This window comes from Gossypium hirsutum, chromosome A09, assembly GCF_007990345.1.
Source record: "Gossypium hirsutum isolate 1008001.06 chromosome A09, Gossypium_hirsutum_v2.1, whole genome shotgun sequence".
NCBI lineage: Eukaryota > Viridiplantae > Streptophyta > Magnoliopsida > Malvales > Malvaceae > Gossypium > Gossypium hirsutum.
The window spans coordinates 74,388,452-74,414,133 of NC_053432.1; the positions used below are offsets into that span (position 1 = coordinate 74,388,452).

The 25,682-nt window shown below is 35.4% G+C and overlaps 3 protein-coding genes and 1 non-coding gene across 9 annotated transcripts; 3 read left to right on the forward strand and 1 right to left on the reverse strand.

The window, feature by feature from the left end:
• The first annotated feature begins 1,496 nt into the window (after positions 1-1,496).
• Positions 1,497-3,248, forward strand: LOC107902848 (uncharacterized). Its single transcript, XM_016828960.2, has one exon. It carries the CDS (start codon positions 1,497-1,499, stop codon positions 3,246-3,248), a length of 1,752 nt encoding a protein of 583 aa, XP_016684449.2.
• Positions 3,249-6,568: 3,320 nt separating this feature from the next.
• On the forward strand, positions 6,569-9,249 carry LOC107907324 (ras-related protein RABC2a). Of its 6 annotated transcripts, none has more exons than XM_016834662.2 (7): positions 6,569-6,694; positions 6,988-7,113; positions 7,212-7,280; positions 7,789-7,854; positions 8,116-8,237; positions 8,630-8,764; positions 8,898-9,249. In XM_016834662.2, the coding sequence occupies exons 2-7, from the start codon at positions 7,062-7,064 to the stop codon at positions 9,003-9,005; spliced, it is 552 nt and encodes a 183-aa protein (XP_016690151.1). In that variant the 5' UTR covers positions 6,569-6,694; positions 6,988-7,061; the 3' UTR covers positions 9,006-9,249. The 6 variants fall into 6 exon arrangements, with proteins under 6 accessions (XP_016690151.1, XP_016690150.1, XP_040932644.1 ...); XM_016834661.2 differs by having other exon boundaries at positions 6,582-6,727; XM_041076710.1 differs by having other exon boundaries at positions 6,587-6,727; positions 8,636-8,764.
• A 6,572-nt stretch (positions 9,250-15,821) lies between these two features.
• On the forward strand, positions 15,822-15,928 carry LOC121207415 (small nucleolar RNA R71). Its single transcript, XR_005902506.1, has one exon. It is a non-coding gene; the product is annotated as a small nucleolar RNA R71 (small nucleolar RNA).
• A 6,237-nt stretch (positions 15,929-22,165) lies between these two features.
• Positions 22,166-23,778, reverse strand: LOC107907323 (zinc finger protein ZAT5). The gene has a single exon (XM_016834658.2). The coding sequence runs from the start codon at positions 23,113-23,115 to the stop codon at positions 22,243-22,245; it is 873 nt and encodes a 290-aa protein (XP_016690147.1). The 5' UTR covers positions 23,116-23,778; the 3' UTR covers positions 22,166-22,242.
• Positions 23,779-25,682: the final 1,904 nt, after the last annotated feature.

Below are 25,682 nucleotides of genomic sequence, written 5' to 3' on the forward strand. Positions count from 1 at the left end.
GAATTCCGAATGGATCGATTGTCTAATTGGTCTTCCGTGAACACATTGGCGTGCCAAGTGGGGATTGTTGTTTGGTTCCGTCAAGGGAAGTAGTAACCAAATTTAAATGTCTCAAAGTTTGAGGGCATTGGTTCGAGCTAGGCTCTTCTAGAACGCAAAGCTGCCGGAGTTCTAAATCACGAACGTTTCGTAGGTTGTTCGATCGGTAAGGGTTAGTTATAGGACGTTCCATAACTAATTTACACAAGAAAGAGTTGGTGTCCGAGGCGTCCTTGGTAGCTATAACTAGCTTATCGAAAAAGAGGAGTTCACCTAATTTCGAGGAACGGGTCAAAGACGGGAAAACCCGTGCTTAAAGCTGAGCTAAGTTTTATTGATTTTCCTTTAAATTATTTTGTTATTTATTTTTATTTCATCTTTTTATTTTTATTTCATCTTTTACTTTTTACTTTTTACATTTTCTTGTGTTTATTTCAGGTTTCATATTTTATTTCCTCCCTAAACGTCGCGGGCACGACAACTACCCAGACACTAATCTGGTCAAGAAACAAACAATTTTCAGTAATTCCAGTCTCTGTGGGATCAACCCTACTCCTTATACTGCTTTAATTTGCAAACTAGGTGTAAGTTTATATTGGTGGAATCGACAGCCATCAGTTTTGGCGTCGTTGCTGGGGACTGGCAACACTTACAATTATTTAAATCGTCTTCATGACCAGATCTTCATCAGGAGATCTCGAATACGACCCAGAGATCAAGAAATCAGCACGAGCACGACGAAAAGAGACAGAAGCTCTTAAACGTGCAAGTAAATCAGGAATTGAGCTAGGATAGGGGATCCTAGAATCCGACGTTGAAAAATTGAGTGAAGTAATTCGCGCAGAGGCAATTCGACGTGGGAAACGAGTCGAAGGGGTTGAACCTAAGACTGAACCACTCTTTGAAACAAAAGGCAACCTCGGTGAATCAGAAAGAATGGCAAACCGAACCATTCGTCAACTAGCCGCTGCTCCCAACGAGCAAACACCGTTATGCATCAACATCCAACCGGAGGAACCCCTTTCGAATTGAAGTCGGGATTGATTCACCTTTTTCCCACTTTTCGAGGCCTGAAGAATGAAAATCCACACACTCATTTGAGAGAATTCCACATAGTCTGCTCAAGCATGAAACCCTAGGGAGGACCCGAAGATGAGATCAAACTTCGGGCCTTTCCTTTTTCTTTAGTTGATACAGTAAAAGAATGGTTATTTTACTTACCTCCCGGTTCTATCACAACGTGGGATGACTTATCTCGTGTATTTCTTGACAGGTTCTTCCCAGCGTCACGAACAGCCGAGCTTGGGAGGGACATAGTGGGAATTCGCCAATTAGAGAGTGAATCGCTCTATGACTACTGGGAGCGGTACAAAAAATTGTGTGCAAGTTGTCCTCAACATTGGTTGACCGAACAATCACTTCTTCAATATTTCTACGAGGGTTTGCTTCCTATGGAAATGAAGATGATCGACGCTGCTAGCGGGGGAGCGCTTGTCAATATGACCCCTCAAAGGGCAAGAGAGCTAATATCCACCATGGCGGCAAATTCTCAACAATATCGGCCAAATTCGGAATCGAAAAGACGGGTTAATGGGGTAAACGTTTCAACTTTAGAAGATAAATTGGATAAACTTACGAATGTTGTTCAATCTTTGCTTACAGAAAATAAGAGTTTGACCCCACTATGTGGAATTTGTACTACACCTGAACACCCGACGAATTTGTGCCTAATCTTTAACGACAATTTAACGGCACATGTTGACGCTATCGGAGGTTTTCCAAGACCTTCGCAAAGACGTTATGATCCTTTCTCCAACACTTACAATCCCGGGTGGAAGGATCATCCCAACCTGAATTACGGAGCTAATCCCCGATATAATCCACCATACCAACCGAGACCTCTGCAACCACCATCACAACACAAGCCGAGCACATCTCTAGAAGCTATCGTGGAAAGACTTGCTGCCGATGCTGCAAAATATCAACAGAAGACAGACGCATCAATACAAGAGTTAACTAATCAAGTTAGTAAACTCTCGATGGCAGTTAATCGCTTGGAGTCTCAAGGTAAACTACCTTCTGAAACAGAGCCAAACCCTCGGCTGAATGTCAGTGCAATAACTCTTCGTAACGGAAAGGTTCTAGAAACAGTTCCAGCCAAAAATCATGGGCAAGAAAAGGAACGGGAAAAACAGATCTCGGATCTAATAGCAAGGCCAGAATCGAAAGTTCAGAAACTAGTTGTGATGCCACCTCCTTTTCCAGGGAGGCTTGCAAGGGATAAGAAAGAGAAGGAGGAAAAAGAAATCCTCGAGACATTCAGGAAGGTAGAGGTAAATATCCTTTTACTCGACGCTATCAAACAGATCCCTCGTTTTGCAAAATTCCTCAAGGAATTGTGTACTAGCAAAAGAAGGTTAATAGGTAACGAAAGAGTAATTGTAGGAGAAAATGTCTCCGCAGTGCTGCAAAAGAAAGTTCCACCCAAATACAAGGACCAATGTATGTTTGCTATTCCTTGTGAGATAGACAATATAGGCATTAAGAAAGCTATGTGCGATTTAGGGGCTTCCATTAATGTTATGCCTTATTCTATTTATAAACTGATTAACGCGGGTCCTTTAAAAGAGACAGGAGTAATAATCCAGTTGGTGGACAGGACAGTCGTCTATCCTGAAGGGCTGCTTAAAGACGTCCTTATTAAAGTTAACGAATTAGTTTTCCCTGCAGATTTTTACATTATCGACATGGAGGATGACAATTCGGCTAATTCATCTGACATAATTCTTGGGAGACCATTCTTGAGTACAGCACGAACGAGAATTGATGTTTGGAGTGGAACACTCACCATGGAATTTGACAATGAAATGGTTAAGTTTAATGTTTATGAAGATATGGGACATCTCAATGATAAGTCACAAATCGTGTCTTGCAGGAATGTAGCTCTCGATGTTAAGCAAGAGGAATTATCGATGATCCAAAAACCAATACGTGAAGCTGTGATGAAAGCCTCAAAATTGGAAATCAAACCGTTTCTAGAACATACAAGGATTCCAATAGAGGAAAATGTAAAGATTAACGAAGAAGATCAAATGATAGGAGAATCCGAGAAATGCTTCAAGGATAGTGGAAAAAGGTCGAAACCTTTCTGCAAGAACATCCAAGTGCACAAGATGGGAAAATTAATTATCAATAAACCCAAAGGATAACATTTAAGGTCGTCGAGCTAACGACGTTAAACAAAAGCGCTTTTTGGGAGGCAACCCAAATTTATTTTCATTTATTTAATTTTTTTAGTTTAATATTTAGGTTGTAAATAAATAAATTTTTATTTAATCTAGTGAATTTTCTATTTTCAGGAACGTAATGCAGGTTTTGCAGAAGTTAGATAATAATGGTAGCGTGGGCACACAGTGCTAAATGCTGACAATTATTTCCTAATGCCGACAACATCAGTTGAAACACATGGGGAGAATTCTTAACCTTTTTCTTTGCTTGTTGTTTGAGTTACTAAACTTTATTGCATATAACACATGCTTGAGGACAAGCATAGATTAAGTAAGGGGGTTGAGTCGGTTAGTAAATATGCATGACTTTTACTGCATGTCTCTCTTTTGCATGTGTTCAATCTTACGTTGAATTCATTCGATAGTTTATTTGACATTGAGCCTTTAATCTCATACTTAGTTAATTTGGACAATGGGGCAAATTTTTTAATTTTAAATGTTCAAATATATAGATTAGTCGATATTTGTGTTTTAAAGTTAATATATGTAGCTAGATTTTTCGTATAAATTGATTGTTTGGAAAATATATTTGCTTGTGCATAAATAAATAAGTAAATTAATAACGGTTCAAGTTATGAGTGAAGTTTCAAAAATGTGACCGGATTGAGTAACCGGGGTAAGGTGCTTGGGTTGTCATCTTATCTTGCGTAAAAAGGTTCGAGTGACAAGTCGATAACTTATAAACATTCCGCTAACTGAGCCTTCACACACACAAAAAAAATAAATAAATAAAATATTAAGAATGTTTAAACTGAGTAACCGGGCTAGGGTGCTTGGGTTGACATCCTAGTTCGCGTACAAAAGTTTGACCAGGTCAATAATTTTATTTTTTCTAATGCATAATTAATTAACAATGCCTTGCAAATTATTAGATTTAAACTCAATTTAATGAAATGATCTGGTTTACATACTTCAGCTTTATGACACTTGTCGATCGAACTTTATATTATGAGCATTTATTACTTTATTTTTGTCATGTTGTTTGCATTGATTTTGCATGAGGAAAAGAGGCTCGATTTTTAATAAATTATAGAGTGGATTCTAATGTTTGAAAGAACAACATGCTTGAGGGCAAGCATGAGCTAAGTAGGGGGGATTTGATAAACATGTCAAATTGCATATTTTTTGTGCTTAATTTGGTTTATTGATGAACTGAACCCTGCTAATTAAGTGTTTTTATGATTTAATTCTTGTCAGGGATGCAATTGATCAAAAGCAAGCTGAAAAGGGGCCAAATTAGAAGAAAATTATTGGAATGGGCCAAAGCGAAAAGATGGAGCAAGCCAAGGACTAGTCATAAATTTGACTTTGTAAAAAGCCAAAAATAGGAAATTCTATTTTAAGTTTATTTTAATTTTATTTATTTTTAATTATTATTATTTTAGATTTTATATTAATTTTCTTAAGCTATTTTTAGTAAACCCTATCTATATAAATAAGGGGATTTAGTTCTTAGGAAATCATCCATTAATCAATTGTCTTTACATTCCTATTTCATTTTGGAATTCCATTATCCACTTTGCTTCTTTTTCTTAATTCAATTGAGCATTAGATTATTTTGTCTTCTTTTTACAAAATTTGTCTAATTCTCTTTGCAATTTTTCCTATCCATTTCCACTACCTTTTTCATATAATTTCTATCATTTCCATAACCTTCAAGCATGATTAAATTCATGCCACACTAAACCCCTTTCAGCTTTAAGCCGGTGTTAACCCCGTCAAAAAACGCGTGAGTTACGAACCCGAGCTGTTTAACTCCCAACTTTCGATATTTATTATTTCTCCGGATTAAGAGTATGACTTCGTCAACTCACAAAGTCAAGGCAACACTAAGTCAAAAAAGACGTCATTTGAGTTAGTGTGGCTAGACGTACAGTTGGAATTCCGAATGGATCGATTGTCTAATTGGTCTTCCGTGAACACATTGGCGTGCCAAGTGGGGATTGCTGTTTGGTTCCGTTAAGGGAAGTAGCAACCAGATTTAAATGTCTCAACGTTTGAGGGTATTGGTTCGAGTTAGGCTCTTCTAGAATGCAAAACTGCCGGAGTTCTAAATCACGAACGTTTCGTAGGTTGTTTGATCGGTAAGGGTTAGTTATAGGACGTTTCATAACTAATTTACACAAGGAAGAGTTGGTGTCCGAGGCGTCCTTGGTAGCTATAACTAGCTTATCGAAAAAGAGGAGTTCACCTAATTTCGAGGAACGGGTCAAAGACGGGAAAACTCGTGCTTAAGGCTGAGCTAAGTTTTATTGATTTTCCTTTAAATTATTTTGTTATTTATTTTTATTTCATCTTTTTATTTTTATTTCATCTTTTACCTTTTACTTTTTACGTTTTTTTGTGTTTATTTCAGGTTTCATATTTTATTTCCCCCTTAAACGTCGCGGGCATGACAACTACCCAGACACTAATCTGGTAAAGAAACAAACAATTTTCTGTAATTCCAGTCTCTGTGGGATTGACCCTACTCCCTATACTGCTTTAATTTGCAAACTAGGTGTAGGTTTATATTGGTGGAATCGACAACCATCAATTTTTAAAAGTTTAGTGATTAAATTGAAAGTTGAGTGATTGTTGATGTAATTGACCCATTGAATAATTATGTTTACTGCTATCCATTTGGTAGTTATATCCCATAGGGACATGAGAACTCTTATAAAGAAGAATGGAATTTCATTTGCATGACAAAAAAAATAGAAATGAATTTTTTTTCTATGCTCTCACCATCTTTTATATTCATAGATTGTTCTATAAAAAATTACTGCAAAAATTATTTATAGAAATTGATATACTTGATGTGCTCCACTCAATTTTCGACGAACTGTTTTCGTCAATGCAAAATATAGACAGTTATTAGGTTTTATTATATCCTCAAGGTTTATTTGTTAGTAATTCTTTTGCACGCTTTGAAACATTCATTAATTTTTCATAAGTTCATTTTTAACGCCATACACCATCACTAACAATGCATCAAATACTTTTTCATAAAAAAAAGTATTATTAACCAATCACATCTTTATATAAATATATGTAATAACAAATATAACGTAAAAACTAATACAAATACGGATATACAAATGTTTTTCACCTAAAAATTGAAAACAAAATGGCATGCAGGAAGCTCTTACAAAATAATCTCCTCAAATTAAGGATTAATTTGTAGTAGTAATGTATAAGCGAAAAACAGCCAAATTTAGTTGTTAAAATTTCACAAAAAGTATGATCAACAATATACCAATCATAACAAAGATTTACATTACTTTTATCCATTAAACTTCTTTACCTGTGTAACTTTAATGTTGTGGAAAATTGTTTCGAACAGAAGCATATTGTTGCATAGTTCTCTCCTTCCATTCCTAGTATAAGTTGTCTTCCTTTAGCTTATCTTTCAAAACAACGTATAGATTCTCTCTTTTCTTCTCTTCTCTTCCCTTCTCTGTTATTACATTTCTTTTTCACTCTACTTTTGAGAGAAAGAAAGAATCCATTCATTTTCAAACCCAAGTTTTCTTTTTCCCTTCTTTTGAAGGGGTGGTTTATTGGATACAACAGAGACTTTGAGAAAGAAGAAGAAGATTTTTTTTTTTTAAAAGGAGAAATTTTTTAAAGTTTGGGCTTTTGTTTTTGGATTTAAAAATTCAAATGGGATCATTTTCAGGGCAAAGTAGTGGAAGCTGTGATCTTTCATTCAAGATCTTGTTGATCGGAGACTCGTCTGTTGGCAAGAGTAGTATGCTTCTTAGCTTTATTTCAGCTTCTGCGGAAGATCTAGCTCCCACTATTGGTTCGTTTTATCAACTTTTTTTTTTCTCTTAATGGATCTTTGATTAGTTTTCTTATGGTAAATATTTATTTGGGTTTGTGTTTGAATCCATGCTGTAGGTGTGGATTTTAAGGTCAAGTTGCTAAGTGTTGGTGGGAAGAGGTTAAAGCTCACTATTTGGGATACTGGTATGAAACACATACAAAAATTTCCATTAGTCTTTCAGTTTCAATTTTAAAGAGTGTCAAAATCTGTCAAGTCTAATTGAAGTCAATTGCCTTGGCTTAAAAAATTACACTTGACTTCTACACAATTATATAAAAAGAAATGTTTTTGTCAGTACGTTTTGATATGATAGTCTTTTTGTGGAACCTATTCTGCACTCTGCAGCATCAATTATGAAATCCAATTTTCAGGAAATATATAGTAAATCATGTGTGGTGAAAAGAACTATACTGATGATGATAATATTGATCAATTGAAATGAGTTTGTGGGTTTAACATTGTTGTTAGTGGCTATGTCTCTACTTTTTAGATGCAAAGAGAAAATGCTTTCTTGACATGGTTAACTGGATGTTGCTTCTTTAATCTTTTATTAGCTGTTCACCTTTTCTGCTTATAAAATTGCATTAAAATAATTGCCTTGGAACATGAAGAAATCATGCTTGACTTTTGAAACCATAATGCTTCTTGTAGCTGGACAGGAAAAGTTCAGAACACTAACAAGCTCTTACTATAGAGGTTCTCAAGGGATCATTCTTGGTAAGTTCATATTTCTGGTGTATGTATGACTTTACTCCACTTCCTTGATTTTGTTCGATGGAGCCTATCACTGGCTTGAAGTTGAAAAATATTTGACAATAAGATACCAGTGCATATTGGTATCATAAGCATTCATGCTTCTTTGTACCCTTTATTCCATAATGTAGTTGTATTCCCAAATAAATGATAAATTGTGATGCTTGTCATTTCTGCTCAAGGTGTTGAAATTGTTGGACTTATTTCTTGGGTTTGGTTATATAGTTTATGATGTAACGCGGAGAGATACTTTCACAAATTTGACTGATGTTTGGGCCAAAGAAGTGGAGCTCTACTCTACCAACCAGGACTGTGTCAAGATACTTGTTGGAAACAAAGTTGATATGGTAAGTCTAATGCTCTCTTTCTGATCCTTAATATTAGTGACTGAAGATACATCCACTCCCCTTTCACACCTCACCCTGTTAAAAGGATGTATTATTAACTTGTTAATCAGCAATTTCATCATCTTATGCTGCACAGTTTCAAGAAACCTCATGGAATAAATTTGTTAAGAAAAATCACGATTGCATTCGCAAATGCTAGTATAAGGTTTTTACATTTCTCATCATGCAATCAGTGTATATTATGCTTATGTTCTCACCTATGTTGTGTGTTTCTCTGAAGTAACGCTTTTCTTGCATATGAAAGTCGGCTCTTGATTTTCTTACTTTGAGGACTTCTTTTCGAGTTGTTTTCACTTCACTCATACAGCATCATTATAGCCAATTTGTTTAAGTTCCAGGACTCTGAAAGGGCAGTAAGTAGAGAAGAAGGGATTGCGCTTGCAAAAGAGCTTGGATCCATTTTTCTTGAATGCAGTGCTAAAACAAGAAAAAACGTGGAGCAATGCTTTGAGGAGCTTGCATTGAAGGTACATTTTTCATAGTAATTGCAATAAGTGATTAGATTATAGAATTTCTTACAATCTGAACTGGTACCATGAGCAAAGAAACTATGGCAATCTCTTCTCTCAGTTGTGACAAGCTATGGATTTTCTTACACAGATAATGGAAACTCCTAGTCTTTTGGAAGAAGGGTCTGCTGTAGGAAAGAGGAACATCTTAAAGCAGAAACCAGAGCAGGCTCCTCCTGGAGGCGCCTGTTGCTCTTAATTTGCAGCAAGATCTCGGCCCCGATATGAAAGCATGACTTGCATATCCATAGAAAGCTCAGGCAGCCATGTTGTTGCCTCTAAGTTTTCCCACCTTGAAACAGATTGTGAACAGTTTGCAAAACCTGTATATCATAACTTCGTTCAATTTTCTATATACTGCTGCAATTTCCAATTTAGCTGTCTATAGTTAATTTTATCATACTCGAATTAACTAACGTAAATTTGTTTGATTTTGATTTCGATTTTGCGTTTGCTTTTTCTTGATTAATTTTTACAGTTCTCATTTTTATTGTTATTCCTGCATGATCTCTCAGCAATATCAAAAACACCCATCAAAGTGTAAAACATTATATTTTATAATTCAACAACTCTCATCATCAAATCCGTTAAAAAGTTCTCATTAACTAGAATGACAATTGAATTAACAATTTTTAGATGTCAAATCAATGAAGAAAAGGTAAAACAAAATCACACTTAAAGTGATCTTAGTCTTCCGGCTCAAATCTGATCTATTCTCCTAAGATGCAAGTATTAAATTAAATGGGAGAAGCCCCATTAGCCAGTAGCAATCTTATGACATTCACATCCTCACCTCTTGATGCATGATGAAGAGACCGACAAAAAAGGATCATATAATAGTCATAGACAAGACAGTATGTAAAACACATATAGAGTTCACACATATAATATAGCCCCATTTTCATCCTTGGCCTCCATGTAACACCCAAAATCCGGCCTAGAAGTTTAGACCGAATCCCGGATGTCACATTGGTCACCGAAGTAACCATAGTTAAATTTTACAAAACAAGTTCTCAAGTCAAACCGAAACATTTAATCGTTTAAAACCCAGTGTATAGAATTACAATTAAATAAAACATATGACCGAAATTAAATTAAAACGGAACTCGTACCACAACTTTATAAAATCTTACAGTTTAGAAATTGTTTAACCAAATATAAATTGATAATATAAATTGATAATCATTTATTTCCACCGAGACTGTCCGAGACCTCCGTACACGGAGTCCAGTGTCAGAATTCAGAAAAAGGTACCTGAAAATGAAACACTAAGAGGGGGTGAGCTACTCGAGCTCAGTGTGAGTTCAAAACCAATCTAACGTACTCACAAAAACATACAAACCTAGAAGGTAACCCGAAACCAACATCTCAAAACTTAATAACAATTCGAGCTCACTAATTCACACGCACAGGCACACTGTCAAATGTGCTAAATAGTCAACCAGAAACAGTTAGAGAATCTCACATGCAAAACACTCAAACAGATGTGTATGTTGATGGTCGTGAAACTAACTAAAAATTCGACTTAAGGCAAGCGCACCTATCGAATAGTAGTATAGTCCTGGTGAGACCGGAAATATCGTATCCACGAGGACTAAAAATACTAGTAATTACTATCTTTTTATTATCTAGCCTAAGAATTAAAGTGTGTTTTTAACCTAAAACTAATTATCTAATTAACTAAGATTACGACAAAGATGAAGTTTGGAAAATACTTTAGGAAACACCGATAGAGAAGACAATACCCAAGGAAGAATCCACCTAGACTTCACTTATTACTTCTGAATTAGACAATTTATTCACTTAACTTAATCCGTAGAAATCCCTAATTTATGTTAATATCTCTCTCCAGACTAAGAACAACTGACTTTAGGTTGATTAATTGAAATCACTTTCTAATTAAAACCCCTATTGTCGCATTAACTTGATCTATGGATTCCTTTATTAGATTTGACTCTAATCCGGCAGATTTATGTTGTCCTATCTCTAGGATTGCATTCAACTCCGCTTAATTATGAATGATCTACTCTTAAACAGGGACTTTTTCTCCACTAAATAAGCACATCAAAACCTGAATTAATACCATAGAATATTAAAACAAGAATTTAGAACTCACAATTAAGAATAAAAATAAGTCTTTATCATATAATTCAAATAGTAATAAGATTCGTCATAGGGTTTATCTCTATTAGGTATTTAGGGAGTTTAGTTCATAATAATAATGGAAAACATCTCAAAGTTTGGAAAACAATAAAACATAAAGAAACCCAAAGAACTTTTAGGAAATTGGATGGAAATTTTCAGTCTTGATGTAAATCCTGGCCCCGAGGTGATTCCGATGGTTGTTCTTGAGTATTTTCTGCCTCTAACTCTGTATGTCCCCTCTAATCCTCTTCTAGGGTGTTTATATAGGCTTTAGAATGGTTCAAAACCCTCAAAAGTGCCCTTTTCAGAATAGAACCAAGCTTGGGCTCGGCACAGACAAGGCCATGTGCCATGCCCATGTGAAGGTGCTCAGGCCGTGTGCAATACTGAGTTGGTTCTTAGTCGACACAGCCATGACACACGGGCATGTGGATAATCCATGTGGAAGTGCATAGGCCATGTAAAACACTGATTTAAGCCCAATTTATCCATTTTTGGCCCGTTTCTTGCTCTTTTTGCTATCCTAAGCTCTCCTGAGTATAAAAAATGAAATTAAAGGATTAAGAGCATCGAATGCACTAAAACCAAGGAGAAATCATTCATAAATATGCCAAGCATAGGGTAAAAATATATATAAATTACGGTTTATCAAATATCCCCACACTTAAGCATTTGCTTGTCCTCAAGCAAAATCCTCAACTCACAATCAAAATAAATTCTTCTCAACTTATAATGTTTCAAAATAACCCACAAGCAGTCATACATTGAAAATTTAACTAAAAGAACATTAAAGTTTCAAATAGTCAAAGTTGAGCATTTTAATCATAAATTATAGGCATCCCCGTTTATCTAAGTAATTATCTTTAATTCCAAATTGATAATGGTTGACATCTTCACTAAAGATTCACTCAAATCACTTAATATGTTTAAGGTTCAATGATTAAGCACTCATTAGTTAAACATGAAAGGTTATTACCATAAGCTTGCATGAAAATTAAATCTCCGCCACTATAAATGAGATGATACATAAATCAAAAGGTCTTTGAAGGGTTGTAACGGGGCTTTGGGTTAAGGTGTGGATAAAGGCTAAAAAAGAAACGGTTAGAATCGATATTAACTTGATAAATTACCTAACTGGGAAAATAACTAACATCAATTGAATAAACATGAGCTTCATTTCAGAATATGAAATTAAATACTTAAGCTCAAAAATAAAGAATTACTACCAATTTTTTTCAAAATAAGAATAAATAATTGTATAAGAGAAAATTATAAGATTCGAATGAAAGAAACTAGTTAGGAAATTAACCAAATCAAATCTCGACAAAAAAGGACTCAATAAATTAGGAAAATTCTTAACGAATAAAAAAGTATGATAGGGGTAAAAATTTAGGGTAAATTTAAAAAAAAACAGTTTGTTAAGCTCAAAGGGGTTCACTAAGGGTCAATTATGAGGGTAGGCTTTTTATGGGGTAAATGGGTTAAAACCTAAGTGTCTTTATCATTTTAATATATCAAATCAAATGTGTGGTCTCGACATGTATAATCGATACAAGTTCTAGAATAACAAACCAATGTTGACACACTCAAAACCAAAAAAATCAGTGAGCAAGAAAGATATAAGCTCCAAAAGGCTCAAAATCTCACGAAAATTATAGGTATTTGATGTCAATCCTGTAAATTCAAAACTTCAAGATAATACCTCAATTCAGGGAAACAACCTAGCGATTTTAATTCTCAAAAATTTCAACTTATCATACTCGACTCTCTAATGTCTTAAAGTTTAAACAATCAATGCATAATTACCTATAGTTTAATTCAAAACATATCAATAAAAATCATAGATCAATCAAAATTTATTCCAATTAATGATATGAAACAAATATTTGAGAACAAAATAAAAATTCAGGGATTTTCTAATAATCACATAGATAACCTTCCTACACTTAAGATGTACATTGTCCTCAATGTACAAATATAGTTAATAACAGTATAAGCATAATATCAGAAGAGAATGAGAGAAGCGAAACTGTCCTGAATAGTTGGATGAGAACCTTGGAGTAGCGAGAGCAAGAATTATAGAGAAAACCGAATAAAAGGCATGATTTTAAGGTACTAATAAGAAAATAAACACCACTATAGAAGAGAATTAAGGGATAATTTAATAACAATCATAAAGATAAGCAGGGTTTAAAAATATAAAACATAAATCTTCAAAAATAAATATAGGAAAATAAAAATAAAAATAAAAATAAAAATAATAAAAAGGACTCAAAGGTCCTCATTATCAGAGTCGTGGGCGGTGGCGCTGGTGGAAAGGGAAAAAGAAAGGGAAAGAAAGGGAAGAAATGAGGGGGAAGTCGTGGTGGAGGCTACTAATTGGGGAAGGTTGGGGAATAAGACAAGGGAAAAACATTAGGGTTTGGGGTGGGGTTTAAAAAAGGGCACGACAGTGTGAGGCCTGTGTTTGGCTACACAGCCATGCCACACATCCGTGTAGCTAGTGCCCAGCTCGTGTTTATCTCAAAATTTGAATGTATAATCGTCACACGGCCTGTGGACACACCCTTGTGGTCAGGCCGTGTGGTGCACTGACTTATTTAAAATTTGAAAACTTAGCTCCAGTTTTCACACAGCCTTGGACACGCCCGTGTGGATTGAATTTATGGCCGTGTAGCTCAATACTTGGGAAATTTTTAGCTCTGTTTCCAAACGAAAAAGGATATGCCCATGTGTCCAGTCCGTGTAGGCGACTGTACCTGCACAAAAATACTAAAAATAGCTAAAATAAACTAGTTAGTGGTGTTAGTGCTCGGGTTGCCTCCCGAGAAGTACTTATTTAGAGTCTAAACTCGACTTACCTCTCATTCGCATGATTACGGTGGATTGAGGAGTTGAAACTCCTCACTTCTGCTATCAATTTTATCAAAATAAGGTCTGAGTCGAGTATTATTTACCTTAAAAGTTTTAAATTTAGTATGTGTTACCTCAACTGTACCATGTGGGAAGATGTTCATTACCGTGAAGGGAGTCGCTTCGTCTGCATTGTGCTCTAAAGTATCAAATCGGGGGTCCTTTTTATCTAACAATATTTTATCCCCAACATTAATTCGCTTTGTTTCATCCTTACGCTCATTGTGGTGTCGCTTTGATTTTTCATGTGTTTTTGGTTTCTCCTTGACATTTGTTCGCCATTCGTCTAATTCATCGATTTGAAGCTTTCGATCTTCATGAGTCGATCTATTTTTGTGGCATGGATTAGAATGAGGCTCCATCACGCTCTTCCTAGGGGACTCCTGCAAAGAAGTTTGAGTTGTAATATTATTTAAATTAACCGAACGTAAACTATCATCTCGATTACTAGATATTTTAGTAGAATCACAAGCTTGGAGAGTAATCGTGTCATTGCCTATACGAAATATCAATTCACTTGTGCCAACATCTATGATAGTTCTAGTAGTTGCTAAAAAGGGTCTTCCTAAGATTAAAGGCACGTCACTATCCTCTTCCATGTCTAGAACAACAAAATCAATTGGAAATATAAATTTATCGATTTTAACAAGCACGTCTTCAATAATACCTCTAGGAAATCTAATTGTTTTATCTGCCAATTGAATGCTCATCCTAGTTTGTTTGGGTTTCCCAAGACCTAGTTGTTTAAACATTTTATAGGGCATGCCATTAATACTTGCCCCTAAATCAGCCAAAGCTTTTTTAACATTTAAACTACCAATTAAACAAGGAATCGTAAAACTCCCTAGATCTTTCAACTTGTTGGGTAGCTTATTCTATAGAATGGCTAAGCAAACTGCGCTCAACTCCACATGCGACGCCTCATCCAACTTTCACTTATTTGCTAAAAACTCCTTTAAAAATTTAACTGCGTTCGGCATCTACAAAATAGCTTCAATAAACGGTAAGTTAATATGTAATTTCTTTAATAATTTAAGGAGTTTACCAAATTGTTCGTCCGTGTGGTCTTTCCTTGCCGCACTGGGGTGGCACACGAGGTTTATATTCTTTACTTATCGGTTTTTCTCACTGTGGTCTACCTCATCCTTACATTTACTTACCACAATTTCTTGCCTCGGTTCTGGTTCAGGTTCAACTAACCCTTCTTCACCTCGAACAGTAATTGCATTAAACTTTTCCCTTGGGTTAGTTTCAGTATTACTCGGCAAGCTACCTTGTGGTCGTTCGAAAATCAACTTAGCAAGATGTCCTATTTGAGTTTCGAGTCCTTAAATCAATGCTTGTTAATTTTTAAGAGCTGTCTCAATATTCTATAAACGAGTTTCTTACACTAAGATGAATTTTGTTAGTATCTCCTCAAGGTTCGGCTTCTTTCCTGTTGGTAAGGTGGTTGTTAAAAACTTGGGGGATGTTGTGCCCTTAGATTTTCTTGACCACCACACGAGAAATTGAGATGGTTCCTCCAACCTGCATTATAAGTGTTACTGTATGGGTTATTTTGAGGTCTAGAATTATTATTACCCATATATTGAACTTGTTCCTCCTCGGTGCTAGGGTTGAAGGTTGGATAATTGTGTGTACTACTCCTCCACTTGAATCACACCTCATTACTAGATATACCTGAGTAGAACCATACAAAGCGTCAATCTTCTTATTTAAAAATTCTACCTGGTTAGATAGCATAGTAACTGCATCGAGGTTGAAAACACCAACTACTTTCGTAGGCTTCGTTCTCATGACTTGCCACTGATAGTTATTCAGTGACATCTCTTTAATAAATTCATAAGCCTCTTCAGGTATTTTATTATTTAATGTTCCACTGGCGGCTGCATCGATAAGTTACCTTGTTGAGGGGTTCACACCGTTGTAAAAAGTCTGAACCTACAACCATAGAGGTAACCCATGGTGAGGGCACCTTCTTAATAGGTCATTGTATCTCTCTCATGCATCATAAAGAGTTTTTAAATCCATCTGCACAAAAGAAGAAATATCATTTCTTCATTTAGCCGTTTTAGCCGGTGAAAAATATTTTAGTACAAAATTTTCGGTCATTTGTTCCCAAGTTGTGATTGACCCTCGAGGTAACGAGTTCAACCATTGTTTAGCTTTGTTCCACAATGAGAACGGGAACAACCGAAGGTGAACGGAATCGTCAAAAAGGCCATTGATCTTAAAAGTGTCGCAGAATTCCAGAAAATTTGCTAAATGAGTGTTCGGATCCTCATTTTGCAAACCATCAAACTGAACAAACTGTTGTATCATTTGAATCGTGTTAGGTTTCAATTCAAAATTATTTGCAGCAACAGGAAGTCTAACTATACTCGATCCAGTTCCCGTTAAAGTAGGTTTAGCATAATCATACATAGTACGAGGAGCAGAATTTTGATCTACTGGATTTGCCGTAACCACAGGAAGTAGCGGATTATTCTGATTTTCAGCCATCTCCTCGGTTATAGTATGGATATCGTCCTCTTGCCCTTTCTCTATGTATTGTAGGCTTTGCCTTATTTCTCTTCCGTTTTTGCGAGCTGTGCTTTCGATTTCACTATAAAAAAGTAGAGGTCCTAACGGGTTTCTTCTAGTCATAAACTATAAAAACCTGCCAGAAGTAAATAAAAGAAAATTTAGTAATTTAAGCAAAAATAAAATTAAATTGCAATAAAAAATAAAAAATGGCTAAAGTAATAAAAATTAAGTGTTCCTAATATCTTAGTCCTCGGCAATGGCGCCAAAAACTTGATGGTCGTTAAACTAACTAAAAATTCGACTTAAGGCAAGCGCACCTATCGAACAGTAGTATAGTCTTAGTGAGATCGGAAATATTGTATCCACGAGGACTAAAAGTACTAGTAATTACTATCTTTTTATTATCTAGCTTAAGAATTAAAGTGTATTTTTAACCTAAAACTAATTATCAAATTAACTAAGATTACGAAAAAGGTGAAGTTTGGAAAATACTTTAGGAAAAAACGATGGAGAAGACAATACCCAAAGAAGAATCCACCTAGACTTCACTTATTACTTCTGAATTAGACAATTTATTCACTTAACTTAATCCGTAGAAATCCCTAATTTATGTTAATATCTCTCTCGAGATTAAGAACAACTGACTTTAGGTTTATTAATTGAAATATCTTTCTAATTAAAACCCCTATTGTCGCATTAACTCAATTTATGGATTCCCTTATTAGATTTGACTCTAATCCGGCAGATTTATGTCGTCCTATCTCTAGGATTGCATTCAACTCCGCTTAATTATGAATGATCTACTCTTAAACAGGGACTTTTGCTCCACTAAATAAGTACATCAAAACCTGAATTAATACCCTGGAATATTAAAACAAGAATTTAGAACACACAATTAAGAATAAGAATAAGTCTTTATCATATAATTCAAATAGTAATAAGATTCGTCATAGGGTTTATCTCCCTTAGGTATTTAGGGAGTTTAGTTCATAATAATAATAGAAAACATCTCAAAGTTTGGAAAACAACAAAACATAAAGAAACCCAAAGAACTTCTAGGAAATTGGATGGAAATCTTCAATCTTGATGTAAATCCTGGCTCCGAGGTGATTCCGATGGTTGTTCTTGAGTATTTTCTGCCTCCAACTCTGCGTGTCCCCTCTAATCCTATTCTAGGGTGTTTATATAGGCTTTAGAATGCTTCAAAACCTTCAAAAGTGTCATTTTTCGAATAGAACTAGGCTTCGGCTCGGTAGAGACACAACCGTGTGCCATGCCCTTGTGAAGGTGCTTAGGCCGTGTGCAATACTGAATAGGTTCTTAGTCGACACGGTCACGACACACGGGCGTGTGGTTTACCCGTGTGTCACATACGGGCGTGTGGATAACCCGTGTAAAAATGCCTAGGTCATGTGAAACACTGATTTAAGCCAAATTTGTCTGCTTTTTGCCCGTTTCTTGCTCTTTTTGCTATCCTAAGCTCTTCTGAGTATAAAGCATGAAATTAAAGGATTAGGAGCATTGAATTCACTAAAACCAAGGAGAAATCATTCATAAATATGCCAAACATGGGGTAAAAATATGTATAAATTACGGTTTATCATATGTATGCAGTCTGATATTAAAAGAACCCGCCCATCTAGCCATACACACCACTCCGTCCCCCGATCACACCTCATAAGATCTGTTTAAACTCATCCAACCTAACACACCACATAGGACCAAATAGGCCCATCCAACCCTACACACCATATAAAGTCATCTCGGGTTACCCGGCAACAATGACTTATCAAAGTGCAGTTGAACTGCCAAATCAATATATATATACGTAGCATGGCCAACATATATGCAATATAGTACAATGCAGTAAACCGATATATCGGTAATTTATAGCTTAACTGTCAGATTAGATAATGGTACATAGCATAGCTAACATACGTAAGGTACAATGCGATGCGGTAAAATCGTCATACTGGTATATTGCAGTCTAACTGCCAAATCAGATAAATATACGCAGCAAGGCTGACGTATGTGCTGTATAGTACAGTGCGATAATCCAAAGTACAGACAAATTGCAGTTTGAACTGCCAGATCAGATCATAATCAGACTCCATTCTCTTCAAAACCCATTTTAAAATATTTTATGCAGGTGCATGTATGCATACAATCTCACAAAATAGAGGCAAAATATCAGACAGTCAGTCAGAATAGCTATGCACACACGCTTAATAGAACAGATTCAGATTCAAATATCTCACATGATAGTCATAGATACACTCAGGCCGAATCTCAGATCAGAATTCTTAACCACCCTAACTAAAGATCAGCCAAGGCTAGCACACAGACAAATACTCGTATCAAAGACACATAGAATCAGAATAGATGACTTAGAACAACACGTCCGTGTGGAAAATGCCTGGCCGTGTGGGAGGTCAAAAGCCTATGTAAAGAGGGGCACATGACCGTGTAGCAGAGGCACACGTTCGTGTGAAGAGAGGCACACGCCCGTGTGGACTAAGGACCTGACCGTGGGGACAGGCCATGTAACTCTCTGCCCATTTGCACTAAATTTGAGTGCAGGGCTGACACGGCCGTGTGAGGGACTCACACGCCCGTGTGCCCACCAGACACGGCGGTGTGTCCAAAACACACACCCGTGTGAAATCCCTAAATCCTCAAATTAGCCATACGGCCGTGTGGCATCAAATCATTCAAACCCTAATCCCCAAACTCACACGCCCGTGTGCTCGAGGGACAGGGCCATATGAGAAACGATAAAATCCCCAAGTCGGCCACACGGCCGTGTGGCACCTAAATTTCGCCCGAAGCCCTAATTCCCAAAAGCACACGGCCGTGTGAGTCGTCACACACCTGTGTGGTCACGAAACCACCCTAAAACATCGCCAAAAAATGTGTTTTCAGCCACAAAGCACTTCTTGATCCTCGTTAGATCAAAATTATACAAAATCATACACATTCCAAGCATAAAATAACGATATCACATCCATAGTCGACTTTTCGCAAAGTCGAATTAAAATTTACAAATAAAATTGAAAAGGTTCGAAACCCACACTTGTTTTGCAATCTACGACATTCTGGCACCGACTTGGCGATGAGGAAACAACTCTTCCGAAATCACACACCACCATTTTCGAAAGTTTGAGAAAAGAAGCAAGAGAAAAAGAAGGGAAAGAAATAAAATAAAATCAAATTAAATCAAAACCAAAACCAAAACCAAAAAAAAATGTGCCTTGAAGAATTAAAATAATATTAAATAAAATAAAAATATAATAATAAACTAAAACTAAATAGAAGAAAATAAATAGCAAAATAAAACTAAAAAGAAAATTCACTCAAAGAGCACACACAATGACTCGAATCTAGAGGCGAATTAACACACAACCAAACCATTAGACCAACAAGCCTATTTTGACACATAGACACGCAACTAAGCACAAAAGCAGACTCTTCTCTGTGACCCTAAGCATTAAACTCCAAAACTTCTAATCTCAAAATTTGGGGTGTTACACTCCAAATTAGCCCCCACTTACTAAAAGTAACTGCAATGGATTAACTCATCAATCATAGAATTTTTGGGCTAAAACAAAAAACATCAGAATAAGCAGAGAAAAAGAACAATAATATCAGAATCAGAAAACTGACCTGGAGACAAGGCAGATAAGCATAAAGGCAGGTAAGATGAAGAGTTGTGTCACTATCTTCTACAGGTTTATCGATGTTACCATTCAAGTTATCTATATGGTAAAGTGAAATTTAAATTGCATCAGTGGGAAACATAATAGACAAGGGCGTTTTTAATTGCAAATGAGTCCAACAATAACCATGAGAGAAACAGTATAACAAGTGTTGCATTCTTTGAACTTGTTGACCAACTATGAAAGAGCATAAATCCTTTCAAGCGAGGCCTACTAATAAGGTTACATTGCCGTCATTGACTGGAACATTGGTGAAAAAGAATCAAAACTCAAACTAAAATTCACCATAAGATCTAAGGAAGACATTTAATTAAGCATATAACTTGCTGAGAAACAGCTCCATCAAATATACTCCATTTTGATTCATAAGAAATAACTATTATCATGAACCCATACCCTACATGCTTAAGATGTCAATAAGAAAGACTATTAACTAATTGGATTATCCTAAAAACACTTTATTGTTAGATTAAAACAACCCCCTCCCTAGAAAGTATTCTTTTTAATAAGATTATTTTCTTTATAATAGTAAAAACAAAGATTCATGTCAAAATATAATGCAGAGAGAACATCAAAGAATATTATCAGAAGAGAGTGTAAATAAATGCCTTGTTTCACTAATTTCCGGAAAGCAAAAAAGTAACAAATATAAGATAACAGGGATTTTTCTCTGCCCCACACTGGCCATTTCCATGGAAGCTAATGGGGACATATTTGGGCAGCAAACCACAGAAAAAAGTTTCCTAAAAAGTTTCCTAAGTATATTGACATTGCCACTACTAGTGCCTGTTCGAGGGGCCAACATGGTGGGACAGAGAAGATTCACTGATTCAGGCCTTTTTTGCTTTATTCAAGCAGGCATAATATAACTGGATGACTGACCTTACCATGCCTGTCGCATCTACACAAAACTCATCTCCACTTCAAAGTCAACACTTTGTATATGCTCCTCTCCTTAATTGAGTGGCCACTGGCTTGGCCGTACTTTTTGCCTTCAACAACCAACAAATACATTAAATCAATCTTATTTGTACAGCAATGCATATGAAAGAGTTCAGAAATATTGGGATTGGTCTATTGTTTTCTTTAATGTCAGTGAGACCACCATACAAATACAAACACCAATGGCAAACGAACTGATCCCTTATTTCTCTTGGATTTGAATGCCCTGAAGCCAAGTGGGTTACATGGCGTGGCTTCTCAATACCCACAAAATATGTCCATTAGCCCCATTTAAAAAGAGAGCCGATATTTGCATCATTGCATGGAAAGTGGAACAAGACAAAAAGGAGGAACTAGGTATATTTATATAGTTTCTAGTCCCTTTTTGTTCTTATTCATGGAGCCCTTATATCCTTATTTACGACCACAACACACGTACGTTCACGTGTTACACTTGAATACATGTGTAAGAATATGGAATGATAAGACAGAGATAGGGGCACTTTTTGCAGTGAAAAACCTGTCATCCAATCTCAAACTATTGTAAGGCAAATTATGCAATCATGATAGGGTCTCTCAACATTATAATTTTCATAACACTGCTGACAACACAACATGATTAGGTTCTTTATTAAAAGTTTAGCTACTAAATTAAGCATTATTTAATGAATAAGCTAAGTAGCCAATTTGTTTCCCTTCCTCCACATGGGTCACCATATTAGCTATGGTTTTAAAGCTAAGTGTGAGAGTATGCATAGGTAGATCCCTAAAAGGAGGGGGCAGTTAGGAATCTAGCTAGCTTGATTGCCATCCGTTTAATTTAATTTAATTTTATTTTTGTGTGTGTGTCATATTAATGAAAAAGATAAGATACCTATGGAGCTTTAGCTTTCTTGCAATCCAAACAAGAGAACCTAATCCACCACTTTCGGTTGTGGAATTGGTGGTGGTAAACTCAGGGCCAAAAAAAGAAAAGAAAATGAAATTTATCTTTATACGGATCGAATGCTAGTATGAAAAAGAACACAAAAAGTTTATATACTTTACCAAATTAAGAATTTTTTTCCAACTTCGATTAACATGGAACAAAACGTTATATTTAAAATAATTCAAAGAATTAATGAACAATTATGAATGGTATTTCATGAGAAAATAATCCATGTTAATAATACAACATTGATTGAGTTTGCATTTCTAGTAATGGCAATCAACCAAAGAAGAAGCCGAAAAGAGGACTAGTTTGTCCTGCTTGGAAGCAAATGAAAATTTAGTTTCCCTTTGATGATCATCTTCTGGTGCTGGAAGGTTAAGGTCCAATTGCAGAACAGTTCTTGGCTTCTTGGGCTTATCATCTGATTCAGGCCTCACAATTGTTGTTGCAGCAGCAGCAGCAGCATTAGGAATGGTCCTATGCCTCCTCATATGACCCCCAAGAGCTTGTCCGGACGAGAACTCAGCGCCACACAAGGAACACTCGTGAACTTTGGGTTTACTGATATGGCATAAAGTAGGCTTATTCGTAATCTGGAGTGAAAGCGTTGTGTTCATGTTATTGAATGGCTGTTGAACGTCCTCTTTCATAAACATCAACCCTTTATTATTCTCTTCAATGTTAGCAACCTTGGGTTTCTTGTGGCTGGCTCTATGTCCACCAAGCGCCTGGAATGAAGGGAAACACCGATTACACGTCTTGCACTGGTGAACATATGTCCCGGTCATCGTCTTGCTTGTTGTCGCTATAGAAACTGGTTCGGGTGCCAACTTTCCTGTTTGACCTCGAGCCAAAAGTATCAGACAATTAGCCATGTCTTCGTCTTCCTCGGTGCTTTCTGCTAACTCAACAGATGTTGTTGGAGAACCAAACCCCCTCCAATCATCGCTGTTTCTTCCACTTTCTGCTCCACTAGAAGTCGTCGCCGTTGTCGATGGGCTTGAACCCATCGCTAAACTCAGAGGAGACAGCTGCCTTGGGCGTTTGCTACGTTTCCCTTTGATAATCTGCAACTGATCTTTACAAGCAACAACTTCCTCCTGACTCTCCATCATCATCATCATCATCATCATCATCAACAAGCTCGGAGAGAATGAATATAGAGTGATGAAATCAAGAGGATAAATAATAATAAAAAACAGGGTTTTATGCAGAAAGTAGAAAAATTAGTATGAGTGAAAGGGGATGGTACGTATGAGGTAACAAGATCAGAGATTGAAAACTCCTGTAAATAAGAGTTGCCCAGGAATTTGGTGTGCCACTATATTGTTTTCCCAACTTTGAAAGCTACAAATCATATCATATATAGAACATAAATAGATTTAACAAATACTATATTTTTATATAGGAAAGAGAAAGATGCAATGGGAGTATGAGAAGGCGAGGAAACGAGTGAGATTCGGTTGGCTTTGAAGCAAACCCATTACTTTTTCCCAACGATTCCTACTTGGAGAATTAGTTTACAAGGCTGGAACCACATATTTTGCGCCTCTCCACTTTTATTCTGCCTTTTTCTTGCTTGGATCATAGTTAATTTCTGTTAAGTCTTTTAATCACCTGTTTATACTTTTAGTAATCTGGTTTTTTTTCTTAACTGAATACAAACTTTAATTAGAGGCTGCTAAATTCTGCCCCAAAGTTGGCATTTTTTTTTGTCACTTGTTAGGAATAGTAAAGCTCACCTTTTAACTAAATTTAACTAATAGTCGATCAATTAATTAGGTAATAATTCTAGTTTGATAGGCAACTAAACACAAGCATGCTAATCGCCTATCATCCACTTAACTGCCTTTTACATCCCTCTTGAAATTAGTCATTAGGTAACTAATAGGTCAACACTTCTACTAACATTAGTATGTAACTCTCTACAATTAAGCCTCTCCTTATATTTACTGTTTTCTAAATTCGGGCTTTTTACAAGATGATTTTTTTTAATTTATAATATGCTTTTATTTGAAATTTATTTTTCTTATTTTTATTTCAACAAATTTAGTCTTTTTTTTTAATTTAAAAACACAAGTTCAATTGTTATCACGGCTAATTTTTTTTATTAAATTAAATTCATTACAAAACCATTTTTGTCACATGTTTGTTAAATGAGTTTATATATTTATATATATATATTTCAAAATGTCAAGCTATCAAATTTAATGGAAAAATTTCAACGATATTAATAAGCGAAAGTAGAGAGACTGAATTCATAATGTACGAAGAGTATAAGGACATGGAACATATTTTAATATAAGAAAAATGTAAGACTTATGATTAATAAGAAATTTGTTAATTCTATCGGGTTTGCACAAAGAGTATTATATTAAGCCACTTAAGTAGCTTCATGTGCTGTTGTGAAATATAAATTAGGGTTTGGGAGTAACCAATAATGGGATGAAATTGTTAATCTATTTTATACCCAAAATAATCATTAGGAGTTGGCAAAAGGCTTTGCCATCTCTCACATGCAGCAGCAGAATTACATTACATTCTATAAATCCGATTAGTATAGCTTTGGAGTTGAGTGCAGACCATGAGTTTTATTTTATAATACAATAATATAGTGTGAAGTGGCATGTCTCATTTGTCTAAAATAGGCCAGTTGACTTTAGCAACATAAATAAACAAAATTATTATTATCATCTAGAAAGCCATCATGCATTATGCATCCATTCATTTCTTAATACTAAACCTAGTGTTAAGTTGGATTATATTATTTGCAACTATGGCATTAGAAATTAAGACTTCATAAATGGTAAAATATATACTTACATAATTCTTGATACTCTAAAATTTGTTTCAGAAACAGGTAAGGAACATAATTAATTAATGAGGTGGTGTTTTGAAAGAAGAAAAGCATAGTTGGCATATGTTGGAGTGAAGCAAGCAACATGGTTAGCATGAACCGACCAAACACCTAAAATTTATATAAGAAATATGGAGGAAGGATGGCGGTGGAGTTGGAGGTGGTATGTTGATGTCTGCGCTGCGGAGCCAGATTCTTGGCGTAAGGAATTATTGTAGGCTTGTGAGAGTCACGTAAGAGCAAACGCCACCCTCACCACTCTATATATTTTATATATATATATAGCCTACCTAAAGTAAAGCATCAAAACTCAAAACAATAATTTTTATTTGGTGTGAAATAAAAATTAAATGGAATTTCTTCCCTTTAAATTTGTTCTTTGCTTTTCCCCTGCTCTTTTCTTGTTATCTTCGACCCTTTTTCTTGTATGTTATCTTTTTTTCTTTAATTATGATTCCTCGAATGCATACAAATTAAGTTTGAATATATATATAAATTCATGAAAATGATAATTTTTTTAAAGTTATTTAATATATATATAGTCAAGCAAACCAGGTTTTTAAACCAAAAATCAAAAAGCTTTTGATTTTTCAAAAATAAATTTGTGTATGAAATTATAAATTTGCTCTGATTTATATTAACCATAATTTTTAAATATGATTTATATATTTAAATTAAATTTTACAAATAATTTATATTAATTACTTAAACACTATTTAAAATTTATATTTCATATATCATAATAATAAGAATAAATTATTATTTTATTATATTTGTACTCTGATTTAAGTTGAATATTTATTAATATAGAAATAATAATAATAACAACATGACATTATGGAAATA

Coding starts and splice junctions, on each gene's coding strand:
- LOC107907324 (XM_016834659.2), top strand. CDS start 6,972: ATGGGATCATTTTCAGGGCAAAGTAGTGGAAGCTGTGATCTTTCATTC. Junction 8,238..8,629: donor TTGGAAACAAAGTTGATATG/GTAAGTCTAATG, acceptor AATTTGTTTAAG/TTCCAGGACTCTGAAAGGGC. Junction 8,765..8,897: donor TTGAGGAGCTTGCATTGAAG/GTACATTTTTCA, acceptor TTTCTTACACAG/ATAATGGAAACTCCTAGTCT.
- LOC107902848 (XM_016828960.2), top strand. CDS start 1,497: ATGAAGATGATCGACGCTGCTAGCGGGGGAGCGCTTGTCAATATGACC.
- LOC107907323 (XM_016834658.2), bottom strand. CDS start 23,115: ATGATGATGATGATGATGATGATGATGGAGAGTCAGGAGGAAGTTGTT.